Here is a 15,188-nt window from a genome sequence, read left to right as displayed (position 1 = left end):
TAAAGATTCAGGATTTCTCATTTTATTGCATTCGTTGTCTAACAACAATAATACTCATTGGCAAGAAATGTATTTACACTAACAAATTAACTAAACCACAAGGCTTTGTTGTTCATATTTAAACTCTAAGAAAACAAAGGGCCACCATGATGTTTTGTTTTGACGTCTCCCAATAACTAAATATTAACCAAAGTTATCTTGGGGAAAACTCAACAATCTAGAGAAGTTCATATCAACCAAGCACAAGAGGACAAGCTCAGACATGGCACTACTGTGTCCTTCATGCAGGTGATCAGACACCAAGATGTACAAACAAAAAGTTTAGGATAACATGCACTTCATATACATTTGACTTCTTTAAAAAAAGACAAGAAAAATGAAAAAATCTGAAGCACAACCATCTCTTTAACCATATAAAAGGAAACAATGTAAGAAGCCAATTTTTACAGTGAGCACAGTGCATTTTAGTCTTTTAGCTGCCTGGTCTTCTAGCAATATGTGTAACACTTGTCAGTGACCAGTGAGATACCATCACCACATGACTGGGAAATATGAAAGCAGTTGTTCAGACAGCAAATGTGTATGGGAAAGTACAGTTCAAAAGAGGTTCACTGTGCATTCTCCACTTCCAAGTGGGCTGGTTACTCATTACATCTGGTGCCCTGTGATCCCCCTTTCCTTCAATCACTTCTGCACTGGGGCATGAACCACTGCCACCGTGGCAAAACTCCCACTGGAAACCCAGCACGAGGCCCAGGCTCCTGGTTTATGTGGGTTGGATCCAATCTCATGAACTGTGAGCCCTCCTCACCTCTTTGGAAGAAGAGACCTGCCTAACACCACAGGTTCCACAAACCCTACAGCTTATTCATAACACAGTCCACACTTCCCAAAGGAACAGGCAGCCCAAGGCACTATAGACAAACCTACCCATAAGATGTGCATTTTTTAAATCATTACTTAATGCTGACAGCAAAAGTACCAATTAGTACAGCCAGTTAGTAACAGAAAGCTCATTTTACACTGAGGAATTGGAGGGCTCAATGTCATGATTAAAGTGTCATAGCTTTGAAAAATCAGTTTTACAAGTGGAAAAAGTACAATGAAAGCCATAGAAGAGGTTAACAAAAGAGCCTGTGGTAACTGCAGATGACCCACACTCCACTGTGATGAGTGGGCAAGTTGCCTCAGATGACACCTGGCATCCTGCTCAAAAATTAGCTGCTGAAAGTGTTACAATAGAAATCAAAGTTGGGGTTAAAAATGGAAAAAAAGGGCTTTCTTCCTAGAATACTGGCACTGAAGTAAATGATGATCCTCTTCCTTATTACTGTAGAAGTGGATTCTGCACTATTAGAAAGAGTGGTATTTCTTTCTCTTAGAAGTGAAACACAATTCTCAAAAATGATACAACACTCCCCACCTGTTATTTGCCAGGAGGTGACGGTGGAACAGATCAGGAGGAGAGGAGGCCTTGATGGAAGGAACAAAGTATGAGGAACCCTGATGCTCAGTGTTAAGCACCTCTGAATGTTAATCAGAGTTGAAGGCTGCCAAGTTTGAGGAAAGCTTCTCAGAAATTCTAGTAAAGCTCGATTGTGGTATCCCTGCAGCAACTACAGTCACAGCACAACAGATGCCATTGCAAAAAGAAAAATTAAGAAGTTAAAAACAACCCCAAAGTATCTGTATACACTGAAATACAAACATCACGTAACTCTGTTTCAGATTACTGGCTTCTGTTCCACTGTGCAATTCTAACCCATGATCTACAACAGGCTCCACTTAGAGCTACGCCCCCAGACTTGCTCAGAGCGATGGGTGAAACACCAAGTGCAGTGGGTGATGCTCTGTGCACTGCAATGAACGGGCTGGGCTCCTTCCTCATGCCCTGCTCCTGATATCCCTGGGCAGATTGAAAACAAGTCAGGAATTTTAACATGGAAGTTGCATGGGTGCAGCAACCCACCATATGGGAAAATACAAGCTGGAAGCAATTAATATCAGTATGTTTGGCTGGTTCGAAGAGAGCAAGGAGGCACAACTCCTTTCATGATGTCAGTATAACAGGTTTTTCAGGACTAAAGTAACTTGCAGTGTTGTATCTTTTATTTTCTGTTTTAGAGAGTTCCATTTTTTGCTAACTCTCCTTTCTTCACCTTTTTAAAGACTCAGTATATTCACAACCTGTCAATACTGCAGCAATGAGTAGAAAATAGAGTTTACAGAACAGCCCTACCACCCAAACCAGAAGAAAGTAACTTCCCCAGCCTACTGTGGTCACCTGCGTTGTAATGACGACACAAGACACAGCTTGAGGTGTAGAAACATCACACTGCCTGCACAGCAGTTTAACGGTGGCCAGACACGTCAGACTAATCAAAATAGCTTTAGCTTCACAAATACACAAAGTAGGCGACAGGTATACCTGCGGGTCAGCCAAATGACAAAGTCTGCCCAGTCATTTAGCACAGAATATTTGTTTCTTCTTATTGTATCAAACCCCACATTAGTCTGACTTAGCACTGGCTTACAGGAAGTTTAAGAATGATGAGACATCCATCTTTTGTTTCATACGTCATTACATAATACAAGGGGAAAAAATGCAACACAATTTTAAAGGTCCTACAGAACAGCAAAAATAGTTTCAAACTGTGCTTTATGTCTGTTATCCAGTGACACTTCTGCACATCCAAAGACTGAGTTGCCATATTTAATAAAAGGAACCATATAAATCTCTTTTATCACACAAAGAAGAGCAAAACTCTTAACATTATTCCGTTTGCTTAATTTTCACATGTTGATCAAAATGCATTTCAATAGGTTTTATTTCAAATTTAAGCGACTATTTTTTTAGTTGGGTTTTTGTTCATGTTTTTAGTCTGAGAGTAACAAAATAATGCTCTCACAAAGCCGTAAAAATCCCCTGAATACTTAAAGGACTTCAGTTGAATTAGTTATGCTGCAAAATAAGAACACAATTTACAAAGATATTAACTAGGCACTGTTCTAAGCAGCAAGAATGAAAACTCGGTGTATAATGCCAAGCAGTCTGCTCAGGTTTCTAAGACAAAAAAAAACATAAAACAGGGACACCACCTTAGATTACTATATACAACCACTTAAATATTACTACATTGTAAACATAATTTAAAAAGAAAATAATCTTCAAATGCATTTATCAACATTGTATTTAAAATATTAAATTTTCAGTTTCTTCCAGATAACTTCTTTTACTCAAAGAATGTTAGTTTCATGAGACTGCTAAACATTTGTATAATTTTTTTCTCCTATAAAGAGCACAGAAAGATTTACTGCAATGTGTAATTTTTGTTAGCCGGTATTTTTCTGCTGGTGGTCTATCTCAAGAAAAATATTACAAGGCTTTAGAAGTATTGCAAATTATCTTTTATGTCAATTTCAGTTTTAGAAATGAATAAAATATACATCAAAAACCTGTAGAAATTGGATTTGGAAGGAAAAATAAAGCTAATGCTAAGCAGATCTGCTGTGTATTAATTTTGAATGAACTATGCTCTCTCAGTTTACAGACCATTTTACATGTCAAAGAAATTATTACCATCAAAAGAAATGTAACTCTAAGCAGTACACCCTAATTGTTTCAAATCTGAGCTTCACAGAACTTTGCAGAAACAAATCTGAATGTCATGAAGTACAGAGCAGAAGAGAAGCCCAACCAGACATTTTCTTCAAAAGAATTGAGTACTTGCAGTTTCAGGCTGGCACATTTTTAAGTTCCAGATTCTAACTTTGCATCACCATCTTAAAAAATATATGGGTTGGCATGACTGGATAAAGACTGTCACTTCCAGCATGAATGAATGGGAAGTGGTGCGTCTCAACTGCTGCATCGTTTGCCTTGACTGTAAAGCAGTAAGTTAATACTCTCTAGCATACACTGCTTCTGCCAGTCATTGGCAAAACTAAACAGCAGGCTTTACCAACGGCCTCACACATCACAGGAGTCTCTGAATGATGTATTACGACCACTGCTAAGCCATCTAAACCTTCTACAGCAAATGCCCAAAAATTCAGGTTTCAGTGGGGATATTCTTTAAACACATCAATCAAAACAGTTAAAATGTGGAAGCTTTGGATTTAGGAACCATCACCTCCATGGCAGCATTGACCTTAACAGCAACATACTGAATTTAATTTTAACCAGAATCACTCGTCTTCCACTTTTAAAAGTGCAGTTCTGTAAAAAATGAAAAACTTTAGCAGATTCAAGTTTGACAATTGTTTCCAACACAAGCTTCGTAATAGGACACCACAAACCTTATTCTCCCAGAGCTTACTGGAGAATAAATCTGAAGCTGCGATGTTTCTCCTGGAAAAAAAAAAAACCACCTTGAAACAAAATAAGCCCAGTTTCCTGTTCAAAACACATGAAAAAAAAGCAGAATGTGCTGTAAGAAAGTTGCCTGCAAACTGGGAGCACAATGAAATTTATACAGATATATACGCTATGCTCTAGTTAGAAATTTATCCTTGCTCAGATATCTAAAGGATAAATGTTATCCTCAGATTTCCGTGTAAGCCCACATAACCATTCAAGGCTTTGCCTCCTTCCTGGATTAATTATTGTACAGTTAACGGAAAGAGTTTCACCTCCTGTCTTTTACTCAGGAGGAGTATCAACTCTCCTGTCTTTATCTCCAGTGTATAAGAAGAAATCACTGAGCAGCTGTTTCCAGAGTGGTGTCACTTAAAGGTACTGACTCAAGATGAAACAAACTCCAGCAGATGGAACTGAGTATCCAAACACAGTACAGAAGGTGAACTTCCAGTTAGAAAGTGAAGTCAGGTCTTATGAGACAGAGCACAACTCCTTTTATCCAGCTGAAGAAATGTTCACCAATTGTACTGACTGGCCATTCTATTCAAAAGAGGTGAAGCAGTGGACCATGCTCCTCAGCATCATGCTGGTTACTGAAGTGACCAAACACACAGCTCAATAGAGAAGAGTAGTTTGGAAAGAAACACCATCACACAAATATGAAATCTGTTAGCTGTCAACAAGAACAAAACAAACTGAGGGGCTGGGGTTGTTTCACATGGCAACAGCAACAAGCGTGCACTCGGTATGTCGGAAAAGAAATATAAATTTCCTTAGTCATTCCATGTATAGCCCCGTTTCCCAGTACACAATCTTGTGTGATGAATACAACAGAGCTGAAGGGGCGCCAGAGTGGATACGAGTTTCTCTTCCTTTGATGTGCCTTCACTTTCCGAACACAGCAGCACTTCTGCCTATCACTGCTCATTAGTGCCCTCTGTTGCATCTGAGGAACACTTGTCTGTTTTCTTTGATCTCCTCTGCAGTTGCTCTTGTTCCTTCTTCCGAAGCTTTTCCCTTTGCTTTTCCATTTTCTCTTGAGCTTTGCGAGCCTTCTCCAAGGATGCTTTCGTTTCCTTTAGCTTTTTTTTAATGATTGCTCTGTCCTGGGAAGATGTCATACCAAGAGCCTGAGGAGGGGAAAACAAAAAGCATTTTCATATGGTTTTATCTATCCGAATTTTTTTAATGTGCTAGTAAGAACTCTTAGGCAGAAGACTGTAACAACTAAGTAAATCCAAGAGAGGCTCGGACACATTACTGATGTGGAAGTACTACTTTCCATGACTTCCACTTCTAGAATATTAAACAAGGAGAACCTCACTGACACCACCAATATTGATTTCATTGATCAAATAAGGCAAATTATTTGCTTGAAGTCCTAAGTCTCCCTAGAACAAGACTTCCCAATTCTCACTGCCATGCCTTAATCAAAAGTTCACTTGCACTCTTCTAAAACCCTAGGAGTCAGTGAATTGCCATAAAAAAATTCAGAAGGGAAACATCAGACTTGGATTTTCAGATCTGCTGAGCTTCCCACAACTTCTTCCTGTAATTATTTTTGACTGAAGCAGGCTCGTATTTGCACTACAAGAAACAATGCATACTTTACACATCAAAACTATATTTAATTCTAACATGGTACAACTGGTATCAGCTTATGCCTCCAGTATCCCACTAATCTAGTATTATGTTGCTACTTCTGATATGTATCTGTCTACTATCTTCTCTGAATCACCCTTTCACAGAACAGAGCTGGATAAGAAATATGTGCATGAAAATACCACTTACACAGGCTGCTGTATGATTTATGCATGAAAATATGGGTACATTATATACACCAAGAATTTTCACAAAGCAAATGCCCTCTATTTCTGAAGCTTCTGAATCCAAGTGCATGTGGGAATTTCTGAAATTGTGGCTGTGGCTTTATACTCTGTGTTTATTATTCTAGTCTATTACCACCCCACACGTAGGGATTCACTGGACGAATTCTTACTGCCTTTAAGATTATGTAAAGTGACAAAAATTACTTTAGTTATTCTTGAAGCCCAGTCAGTTAAATACCTTGAGCTTACTCCCATCCAGCTGAAGGAGACGCTCCCCGTTAATGTTTTGGGCACTGAATTCAGAAATGTACTGTTCAAGGTTCAGGCTCATTAACCAGTGGGAAACCTGCTGCACACTCCACTCGTGAACAGCGCGACTCTGACAGTGACTGTGCTTAGGAGATTGTCCATCATCGAGGATCTGTGACAAAAACATGCTACGTTATTATTGGAAGGGTAACACAGATGAGTAACAACATTTTCATGCACAAACCTCCGGCATCAGAGCAGAGGTATCTGTATTATCTTTACCCTACAATAACAACAATTTCACACTGCTATATTAAATCTCTATCTAACCAGATACCCAAGAAGGAGTACAAGGTACCCAAAAAATCTTTCATCTACAAAGGAACTGGCATTTCTATTAACCCAAACAGGAACTGAAAGAGCCATGTACCACAATTCAAAACAGGTATGCTTGAGTCCTCCTCTAGATTTCTGTCCTTCAAACTGGATGGTTTCTAAAGAATGCAATGAATTGTGCATTCCACTTCCTGGCTCATTCACAGATCTTTATGATTTGTTTAAGCTATAAAACAAGAAATTTAAGGGGGGGAAAGAAACCCTCAGAAAACTATTCTAAAGTTCAAAGGGATGACTTCAAACAGTCAATGAGACTGATACTATACATGGAAGACTAATGAGATGACACAGAGGAGCTGTACGGAACACACAGCGATCCCACAGCCCTGGCCCTCCCTCATTATCTTGCACTGCTGCAGGTGACAGCACAAACTGCACCACAAAGGGCAGGTGAGACATCAGCTACTGCAGTAGTCCTGTGTCCCTGCTCTGCCACTTTATTCCATCCAGGGGTATGCCAGTGGGGCCTGAAACAAAAGCTACTCTGCTCTGTCTATGGTCAGCAAAGCAGCTGCTACAGGCTGCAGCAGCTGTCTGCTGTTAGAGCAGCTTTTACACTGGTCAGATGATGCTAGGAGTGCTCTCACTTTCTGGCTGTCCAGTTCTCAGGGCTGGCGAAAAGACAGTTTCAGCACTATCTTTTCCTTTTCCTGTTGCCAGCAGGAGCTCAGTGCAGCTGATGCTTGGTCTAGTAGATTCACTTTGACACTGACCCTCCTCTCCCTCCCAGCATACTGCAAAAACTGCAGTTTGCTGTGGCTTTGAAAACTCTTAGTAAAAAGTAGAGCAGAACTCAAGACAAGGAAAGAGGAGCCAGTGATGTTTGCATGTTCTTTTCCAACAAGGGGGTTCACCACACAACACCATAAAAAAATAAATGTGACTGCAAAGGAGACAACACATTGCCACTCGATGGTCACAGGATTCACCACAACAGCACACTAGTATCTCACCTCATCATCAATCATATCCAGGCTCTGAGTGAGGTAGCAACAAAGAAATGGGAAAGAAGAACATTATAGAAACAAAATACCAAACATGTAACAATGTATACAAGTTCAGGCAAGGGCAGCACCAAGATTTGCAAACAGATATGGCTACTCAAAATCGGAAAGATTTAAAAGAATTTTTTCCAGAAGCAAAGAGGTTGTGTTGAAAGCTCAGCACACACATGGTTTGGCAGCTAAACCTGACACTTTGTCAATGAAACCCCTCTGGAGTTCTTGATCTTGTCACCCTTAAACTGGTGGGAACCTTCTTGATGGCTCCATTTCCAAGAGCAAAAACTCCTTACTAGAGGAGAACTACCTGCAACAACTGGGTTCCCTCCCCAACCTTTCATTTTCTTCAATAGTCACGTCTGAGCTGCTGGAGCAGCCACAGCAAAGGAATGCTCGCAGCAATGCACTGTGAGGGGCAGAGGAGCAGTGCAGGCCTCAGCCCTGCCAGGGTGGCTGGGGAGGTTCCCGCTGCAGCTCTCGCAGAACATCCTGCCTGATTTGCAGGCAGCAGTTTGACACAGCAGAGGATGGAGAAAACACATTCATTTTTATAGACCTGCTCCAGCTTGCTTTCTTAGATGTGATAAAGTAGAGAGTTGAATGTGCAAAATGAAAACATTTTCAAGCTTTTAATTCAATACCAGTTGGAAGAGGGCATTGTCACAATCAAATACATAATACAGGGGGAATTAAACATGCTAAGAAAATGACATCTATTATCACGATAGTAGTAGCACTAAATAAAGTGCAAATGATGACTTTGTTGTTTACAGTAATTCACAGAATATACAGGCTTGTCTGCAGTCACCTTTTGTTATAAATTATTACCCTTAATTACCTGCAGTAAGTAAACTCCAAAGAATGGTTGGGTTTGTAGATCTGTAGTTTGGCAAATGAGATTGTGCAGAACAGCCCTCATTCTTTAAAACCAAGTAAACCATACAAGCAGTAATATAAAACTATCATTAAAAAAAAAAAAGAAAAAAAAAGAAAAAAAAGAGTTCCTCATGTCTGAGAAAAAAATCTGGCTCAAATCTCACATGAAAAATGTGAAGTTCATATGGACTGTTTGTAAAAGAACAAATGGACAGGTTTCCTGAGTCCACAGGATTTGCTGTTATCTACTGTCAAACTGTGCAACCTCATTGGCAATTGAGTTACAAAACTAGAATTTTAAAAAGAGTATTTTCAATACATTATATTCAGCTCAATTATGTCACTAGTGTACAGGGCTAGGAATATCTTTTTATTTTATCATTGTTTGAAAAAACTCTGTTTTGAAGTATCTGAATTAAAATCCACTGTGCAAAGCAACCACAAAGAATGCCAAGTGGATTAACACACACACATGCTATAACCAATACATGTACACTGAGGTACAATAACACACAATTATTGCATGTACAGGTCCTTTTATTGGTGTAAAAATTAGTGTGGGTGAAGGCGCCTTACGTCTCAACTCTGTTTACCAAACTATACTGTAGGTTTGGTGTATCAAAATTGTCTGTTATACATATATATATATTCACATGTATATATTTAGACTGTAGGAAAAATTTATTGAAATGTGTGAGGATATAGTGTCTCTTAGGAAACCAACTGCATTTCACTTCTCTACAATAATAACACTGGGCATTTATTTAAAGTCATTATTATATGAACAAGAAAAATCTTAACCTAGAAACCAAGAATAATTTTCTTCTCCAGTTCTATTGCCTAAAACATTCCCTTTATTATCTGATCAATCAAGCAAGGTGCCATATGAGATAGAAAATAACTATTTCCCATATTAAACAATTGCATCAGCATACCTCATCTGACGATAGCGCTAAGGAGTGTGAGAAGCCTGGGGTTTTAGGTTCTGCTCCTAAACCACTCAAATCAGCTGAACTTGTGCTGCTTGGACTGAAATCATCATTGAATGTAAAATTCTGTGGAGAAAAAGAGGAGCGAGAATGAACAAATGAATGCCTATGTGCATCTAAAAGGGAAATTTGCTTTTTGTCTTCCAGGCTGACATAGCTCAGGAGTGATTTCAATCCTTTACCAAACCAATTACACGAGAAAGCCTAATTTTTTGTACTATTTATAAAACACACAGTATTTTTACTACTGTGTACTTCAAGAGACACCTTTACCAGCTTAATGCCTCAATGACTAAAAAAGGTGTCTTAAAATGATTTCCAGACTCTTAAGATGCTGGCTCTCATCCTGGAGCTAAATTGCTGCTTCTGCAGGTTAACCACTAGCATTTACAGTCCTCCAAATGTTTAGGAGAGGAGTGGCACAGGCAGTAGCACAAAGAATAGGCCAGAGGATTAATAAACAGAGAGAAGTGAAAACTCCCATTGAAAGAGCAGGAGAATATCCTGTGAATCCATTTCTGAGTCACAAATAATCTCCTAGAAAAGAGAAATGATCCTCTGTCTCTGCCTATGGTGTTAGAAAATAAACTGACACCGAAATTAAAAGAGATCTTTGGATATTGAATGTTATTTTCTAAACTAATAACCATAAAACAAATTCTGTTTTTCTTAACAATGCAATGAGACATCACACCTTACAGCAAATGATAGCAAAAGCAGGCACATATTTTTCAAGAATACAACAAAATTACCAGTAGAATAAGACAAAAATTAACAAGTATTTCACATTAGAGGGAGAAAAATAAAAAACTCAAAAGATATAAAAAATTAAGGACACTATGATATTCCGTTTAACTTGAACATACACTTGACAATACATAGAGCTGTAATTTCTACTCTAACGTCTATATGAGTATTAAATTCACTTCAACATTGATGTTCACTTTAAGAAGTGAAACAATGAAAACAACACTGAAAATGTTATCCTTTCATCCACCCCCCTCGAAGGTATTTGACCTATCTTTCCTGAAAACACAAAGTCTTCCAAGAACTATCAAGTGTTGGTGCTCTAAAGTTTTGCTGGAAATCCAACTAAATATTGGTATGCTGTGCTTTGAAAGCCTGAATAGCAGTACAGGAACTCTCAATTTAGATCCTTACAAACTTTACAGAGAACATAAGAATATTTTTGTGATCAGTCTTCTCTCACCTATGTTTAGAATTCCTGTTATGTTTTTTCCAGCTCTTTATAGAGGAGAAGCAAATTTGAGCAGCTTCCTTAGCTGCTTCCTTAGCCCACACAGTGTTCTTAGGCCAGGAGTTCAACAGCTCTACCACCTGTTGTGTGAAGAACGTATTTTTCTTTTTTAAGTACTCTGGTTTTTCTTTTCTTGCCTGCACCTCTATTTTGCACAAGCTGCAGCTTTACAATGAATTTAAGCCTTTAAAATTCCATTTCCTATAGGAAAACCACAAGATAGCCAAGGCCTGCTAATAATTATGACAGCAGGACGACACCCCCACAACCTTAACCTAATACTATCTGAAAGGGTGTGCTTTTGTTCCCATTTGAAAAATATTTTTATACAATGTTTGTTTAAAGACACAAATAGGATTTACAGATCTAATAATTTATTAGTTTTTCAGAAGAAAAGAGCTAACTGATTCTTTTCTCTTTAATCTTCAGAGATTTCATTTGGTGGTCTTCTCTGTTAATCTTATTTGGATCAGTGTAAGCTTTGTGTTGCTCTCCCTGCCAGGTAACACAAGAAGAGCTAGGACCTTGCATAGCTTAGTGCACAGCAGAAGAAAATTATTACCAGCTTTTGGCATCAAAAGTGCAAGAAATGCCTGCAGGAACTGCTGTTATGAACATGCATTGGTGGTAGAAGACAGAGAAATCAGATTTTGATTCATATTCCTGTACATAAAGTTGAGAACCGTTATCTGTTTCTTCTTACCAGACCAATAGTAAAAATCAACTGGTTTAAGTCACAAGAATATACAGGCAGAGAAATAATTTCCAGAAGTGAAAATAAACATGAAAAAGCTAAATATATTACTATAACCAAGGGTTATTTAAGGAGTTATCATGCTGAAACATTCATGCACATAGAAAGGAATTGCACAACTGTATTAAATTGCAATAGTTCATATTTACAGTTCAAGCATCTTCATACAGAGAATTAAGTCGAACATCCAGCATGCATGACAAACAGATTCCATTACTGGGGGAAAAAAGGCAGATGACTAATGGCATACAGCATTTCTTCCCTTGGAAACACCTCAATTGAACACAGGTATGTATTCCCACTATCAGTCCTGAAGAATGAGGAAAATATCTATTAAACACACAAATCTAGCATTTGTTCAGTGGATCCAAATGCTAATTTCCACTGTCATCACTTGCTTTTGTTATGGTACGGCACACCACAGTTAGTTTACTGAAATAATGTACATTAAGACAGAGTAAAAAGGTAGAATGTGGAATGGTACAATGACAGAAAAGTTCTGTTTGGATGAGCTGTTACTGTACAATGAACACCATGCACTGTTTATTGTAGTAGTCACATATTGGCCTGTTCTTTTTTCCAGAAACACATAGCCAATTATGCTACTCAACACAGTGGGAATAAGGTAGTTTTTGTTTTCTACCTTTGACCCTTTTTTAGCTGGACTTAAATTTTCAGAGGAAGGTTCAGTTGAGCTGGTAGGCGATGGCAGGTTGCTGGAAGAATTGGATCCCTTGCCACTCTCTCCATACCATGTGAATGGTACACAGTGTGGGAGAGAGGAGGATCGGTCTGCTAAGGATTTTGTGTTTGTTGATTTCTGCAGCATCTCTCTGACAGTCCTGTTTAAGAGAAAGGATCAGGAAGATGTGTTAGATTATAAAAGAAAATAAAATGCTACCAAGGCAGTTAATTGTAAAAAGAGTGACATTCCCTGTAACTGACTAAAGAACTGAGTGGCATGCAGCTGGCAGGGGTATGCCTGAAATGTCTCTCTCAGCGGAAGAAAAAAGTGTGTTCTTTTGGTTCTTTTTCTAACTCAAGCTCTCTTAGACAATGCACATCCAGAAAATGGAGAGAGGTGCCAGCTGAAAATGCGTATACTCCCACCATTCAGATGAGAACTGGCTCCTGCCAAGAAGTCACGTGTTTGTGCATTTCTGAGATGAAATTGTATCTCAGCATGATTAAATTATTAGACTCAGCACTGACCCAAGCAAGCCCTGGTTCCCAGAGAAGATTTGGTTTGGATTTCAAGCACAGGCAGAATTAATCAGATGCATCTGTATCCATCTATGGAGACGTGTCTTTGTTAAAACAGCTAAATTCTGATTAAGTATTATTATCTTGCTTTGAAATTTGTTAAATATTAAAATATTACTACAGGAAAATGAAAGAAACACTTATGGAACTTTATCAGCTTCTCTCTCTGTAGTAACAAAGATTGCAGTGATCAAGGCAAAGGTAACAGTTATAAACTAAAATGTCTAAATTATTCACTAAATATTTCATGTCAATATTATAGTATGTAAATTAAGAATAAGTATGCAAAGTGTCTGCCTTAAAAAATTTATGCATATGTCATAGAATCATATTAATTACATCCATATATATATATATTACTGTTTTGGAGGATTAAAATCCCACTGCTCTTAGCACCCATGTGCAAATGGCATGTATTTAAATCTTCCTCAACTTCAACATTCTGGACAGCTTCTAAATCATAACTATCACTAGACCTTTGTATATTGTGAAGCCTCTTTTCTATATGGACGGAAGAGACGTTGTCAAAGGATGCTCACGTATCAAAGTAGAAAGAGAATCCTACCTCCATTTAGCTACATAAAGAAAGGCAAATAGATCTTAGTCTCCTATACTTGTCCCTCATTCTCTAATCTCACTTGAGAGTAGAAAGGAAAAAAATTATGTTCCCCAAATCACCTAGCTTCAGGCAGGATACCATATGCTTCTTATTTAAAAGGGGAATTTTTTGTATCTGTAGCATTAGTGGTAGTTTTAGAAAATTTTGGATTTTATTTACACATCCTGAGTGCTACTCTCTGGCAACGGCAAAATAATGCATGCAACATTCATCTGACAGCATGATTAATTCTACATCAATCAGTTGCTGTAATGGACATAATTCTAACACGATGCTGTCTTTTCATCATGTTCCTTCTTTCAGAGAGCTTATACAGCTTTGGACTTGTAGAGAAAACATCCTCATATTTATTCTGAGGCAAACTGTTTGGTGTTGGTAACAAAAGAAGTGACAATGGCTGTTTAAAAAGTTACACTGAAATAATAACATTCCAGTTTACAGAAACACAGTGAGAATTACAAATACTCATGAATTTTGACTTTGAAAGCAGTATTAAACTTTACTTTTAGCAACTGTAATATTGGAATATTGAACTGTAATAAAGAACTATTAACCATCAAAACAGATAACTCGTTTATCAAATGATAAATAACTGATCCATGCTGAGATTTGCTCTCTCTAAGGAAGATATGTATGGAATCTCACAAACATATATAAGATACTGTGTTGATATAAGTGACATATCAAGCTCTTACAAACAAGCAGACGTTCATTTCGCTTGCCCTGCGGCTTGGTGCAGAAATGCTACATAATGTCTAAGACCCTGCTAAGGGCACTAGCTGCCTCACATCTACTTTGGCTTTAACAAATCTTTCTCTGTCACCAGGGAAACCCAGCAGCAAGTATCACTAACTCCAGGTCATTTATGCTGCAAGGAGACACAATGGAACACAGCACAGAGGCAACAATTCCTGCCCAAGATCACCAGAGATCCTGACAGATATTTGCAGGATACAAATGTACATATGTATGCTGAGACAGAACACTGCAATTCAGTTCAGTGTGCCTGCAGGAGTAAGTCAGCTGTATAAGGTTTCTTTTGCTTTTTTGATTTTATGGAGCTAAACAATATACTTGTCACTGGCTCTCCATATATTAGCCTGTCAGCAGAACTTCACAAATGGCTACATACTGGTTTTCCACCACAATGTTTTTTGAGTAACAGTCAAGCTTTGCTTTCTCCCAGTAGCACTTTTATCATGTAGATTTTCTTTTGCATTGCTTTACATGCAGTTTTTGAGTTGCTATGTCCTTTCTAGACTTTTGGAACATATTAAGTTTGCCAAGCCCTCCTGACATTAATTTGTCTTTCATACCTGAAGTCAGGTATCATGCCTGTGATTTTATCAGACTCCTCAGTATGTAAGGAGAGACCTCCAGTAAAAATCTGCACTAGCTTTTGCAGAGAAGATTGCCTCCTGTCATTTTGAACATTCATTTATTTATTCAGAGTCCAGATGCTGGTGATGTGGTCTCATTAGATCTCACAAGGAATGCACAATACCTTGCCTGAAAGTTGGTGATGTGACATGCAAGCAATATTTTTCCTATCTATTTTCAACTTCTTATATTCATCTTCATTTAAAAAAACCCT

General features: G+C 38.2%; 1 protein-coding gene across 7 annotated transcripts in view; it reads right to left on the bottom strand.

Moving 5' to 3' along the window:
* The window catches only part of PPP1R9A (protein phosphatase 1 regulatory subunit 9A), a 135,786-nt gene continuing 120,598 nt past the window's right edge, over nucleotides 1-15,188 (bottom strand). For 4 of the 7 annotated variants that reach the window (XM_071560732.1, XM_071560731.1, XM_071560735.1 and 1 more), the window contains 5 exons: nucleotides 12,356-12,554; nucleotides 9,647-9,766; nucleotides 7,788-7,811; nucleotides 6,428-6,610; nucleotides 1-5,490 (listed from right to left, as the gene is read on the bottom strand). In XM_071560732.1, coding sequence (XP_071416833.1) covers nucleotides 5,278-5,490; nucleotides 6,428-6,610; nucleotides 7,788-7,811; nucleotides 9,647-9,766; nucleotides 12,356-12,554 — 739 coding nt within the window. In that variant the 3' untranslated portion in view covers nucleotides 1-5,277. The remainder of the gene's footprint in view (nucleotides 5,491-6,427; nucleotides 6,611-7,787; nucleotides 7,812-9,646; nucleotides 9,767-12,355; nucleotides 12,555-15,188) is intronic. The other 3 variants (XM_071560734.1, XM_071560736.1, XM_071560737.1) reach the window with 3 other exon arrangements.

The sequence above is a fragment of the Pithys albifrons genome, chromosome 7, assembly GCF_047495875.1.
Source record: "Pithys albifrons albifrons isolate INPA30051 chromosome 7, PitAlb_v1, whole genome shotgun sequence".
NCBI classification, from domain to species: Eukaryota; Metazoa; Chordata; class Aves; order Passeriformes; family Thamnophilidae; genus Pithys; species Pithys albifrons.
The sequence above is the reverse complement of the archived record's forward strand: the minus strand, read 5'-3'. Positions and strand labels throughout refer to the sequence as shown.